General features: G+C 55.5%; 1 protein-coding gene across 1 annotated transcript; it reads left to right on the forward strand.

Annotated features, from left to right (window-relative positions):
- The first annotated feature begins 1,278 nt into the window (after window positions 1-1,278).
- On the forward strand, window positions 1,279-1,896 carry LOC135384353 (uncharacterized). Its single transcript, XM_064613559.1, has one exon. The coding sequence runs from the start codon at window positions 1,279-1,281 to the stop codon at window positions 1,894-1,896; it is 618 nt and encodes a 205-aa protein (XP_064469629.1).
- The last annotated feature ends 260 nt before the right edge of the window (window positions 1,897-2,156 follow it).

Here is a 2,156-nt window from a genome sequence, read left to right on the forward strand (position 1 = left end):
CAATTTGGCACTCCGTCTCTTGAGTTCCTGGGCCACCATATCTCTTCGCAAGGCGTCAAGCCGCTTCCATCCAAAGTCCAGGTCATTTCCGATTTTCCCCGTCCTGCTTCTCTCAGAAAGCTCCGCAATTTTCTCGGGCTCGTTAACTTGTAACCAGTGATTCGTCCCACGCTGTGCTAAGATCATCCTGCCCCCTCGAGAAGTTCCTCTCGACCAAATCGCAATCTTCTCGACCTCTAACTTGGACGGATGACGCCATAGCAGCTTTCGACAACATTAAGCAGGCTTTAGCTAACGCCACGCTGCTCGCCCACCTCCGCCCAGATGCGCCAACCTGTCTTATGGTGAACGCATCTTCAGCCGCAGTTGGAGCCGTCCTGCAGCAGAACATGTCCGATGACAAAAGGGCAAGGGTGCAGGCCAGCTGGTACATGGTGAAAAAAATGGTGGTCCCTTTCTCGGGTTCCAATTTTTTCACCATGTCCGATGACCATACGATTGGCAACCCATTGGCTTCTTTTCCCGAAGTTGAGACCCCCTGAAACGCGCTACAGCACTTTTGGCCGTGAGCTGCTTGCCATCTACCTGAGCACGAAGCATTTTCGCCATTTTCTTGAAGGACGAACTTTCACAATCTTCACAGATCACAAGCCGCTCGTCTACGCTTTCCAATCTCCGAGTACGAATCATTCATCAAGAGAGGAGCGCCACCTCTCATTCGTATCTCAATTTAGAACGGACATCAGACATCTACCCGGCATTCGGAACCCTGTTGCTGACGCCCTCAGCCGTGTCAGTATTGCCGGACTGAACTGCGATTCGTCCGCACCGTTAACCTTCGGCGCCATAGCCGACCTGCAGCGCACGGACGTTGAGTTCCAGTTTTACCGTTCTTCTGCTAAGAGCAGCCTTCAACTCCAAGACATTCCTCTCCCAGGGGTTGGAGGTACCATTTGCTGCGACTTGTCAACCGGCAGCCCACGCCCATTTCTTCCTCGGGCCGCTCGCCAACCCGTATTTGATCAGCTGCACTCCATGGCACACCCCGGGATCCGCGCCACCCAGAAGTTGATCTCTTCGCGGTATGTGTGGCCACGTATGCAAGCTGATATCAAGCGTTGGATCCGTTCCTGTATACCGTGCCAGCGATGCAAAGTTTCCAGGCACACCAAGACCGCACCAGCTCAGTTCCTACCACCAGACTCTCGCTTTGATCATATCCACCTGGACATTGTCGGTCCCCTGCCTTAATCTAATGGCCATTGATACCTCCTCACAATGATCGATTGCTTTACGCGCTGGCCCGAAGTCGTCTGTCTCCCCGACATCACAGCCGCCACCGTCGCCGTCTCCCTCGTACAAGCCTGGGTCGCCCGCTTTGGCGTGCCGTCACTCGTCACAACGGACCGCGGACGGCAATTTGAGTCCGCCCTTTTCACTCAACTGACAAACTTGCTCGGCACATCCCGTACAAGAACAACGGCTTACCATCCTGCAGCCAATGGGATGGTTCAACGCTTACACCGCCGGGTTAAAACAGCCATCATGTCTGTATCCCCCGCTTCCTGGACCGATGCCCTCCCCCTCACCCTGCTGTCCCTTAGGGCCACCGTCAAAGAGGACCTGCAATGCTCACCCGCCCAGATGGTTTACGGGACTACTTTACGCCTGCCTGGCGAATTCTTTGCGCATCCCTCGTCAATCGTCCATACCGACCCGACAACCTACCCTGAACGCCTGCGCACGGTCATGCAAGCCCTACCAGCCGTCCGACCCCGCTCACCTTCGCAGCTCTTCACCTATCGCCACCCTCTTCTTGAAACGGCCTCTCACGTCTTCATTCGCCATGACGTGCCCCGAAAGCCTTTGCAGCCCACATATGACGGTCCCTACTAGGTTCTTCAGCGGTCACCGAAACATTTCACCCTCCAGCTCGCTGGCCGCCAGGACACGGTACCTATTGACAGGCTGAAGCCGGCCTTCATCGAAAGCCCCGTTGACGTGTCTCCTGCCACCACGCCTCCCAGTTTGCCTCCCCATCAATTTCTTCCAGAAGACACCACGCAGCCAGTTCGCCGTCGACAGGTTCATTGGGCTCGTCCCCTCAGCTCCACTCCGCATTCCGCAGAAAAACCCCGCTATTCCTTACGTATATG

This window comes from Ornithodoros turicata, chromosome 2 (genome assembly GCF_037126465.1).
Source record: "Ornithodoros turicata isolate Travis chromosome 2, ASM3712646v1, whole genome shotgun sequence".
Classification (NCBI taxonomy): Eukaryota; Metazoa; Arthropoda; class Arachnida; order Ixodida; family Argasidae; genus Ornithodoros; species Ornithodoros turicata.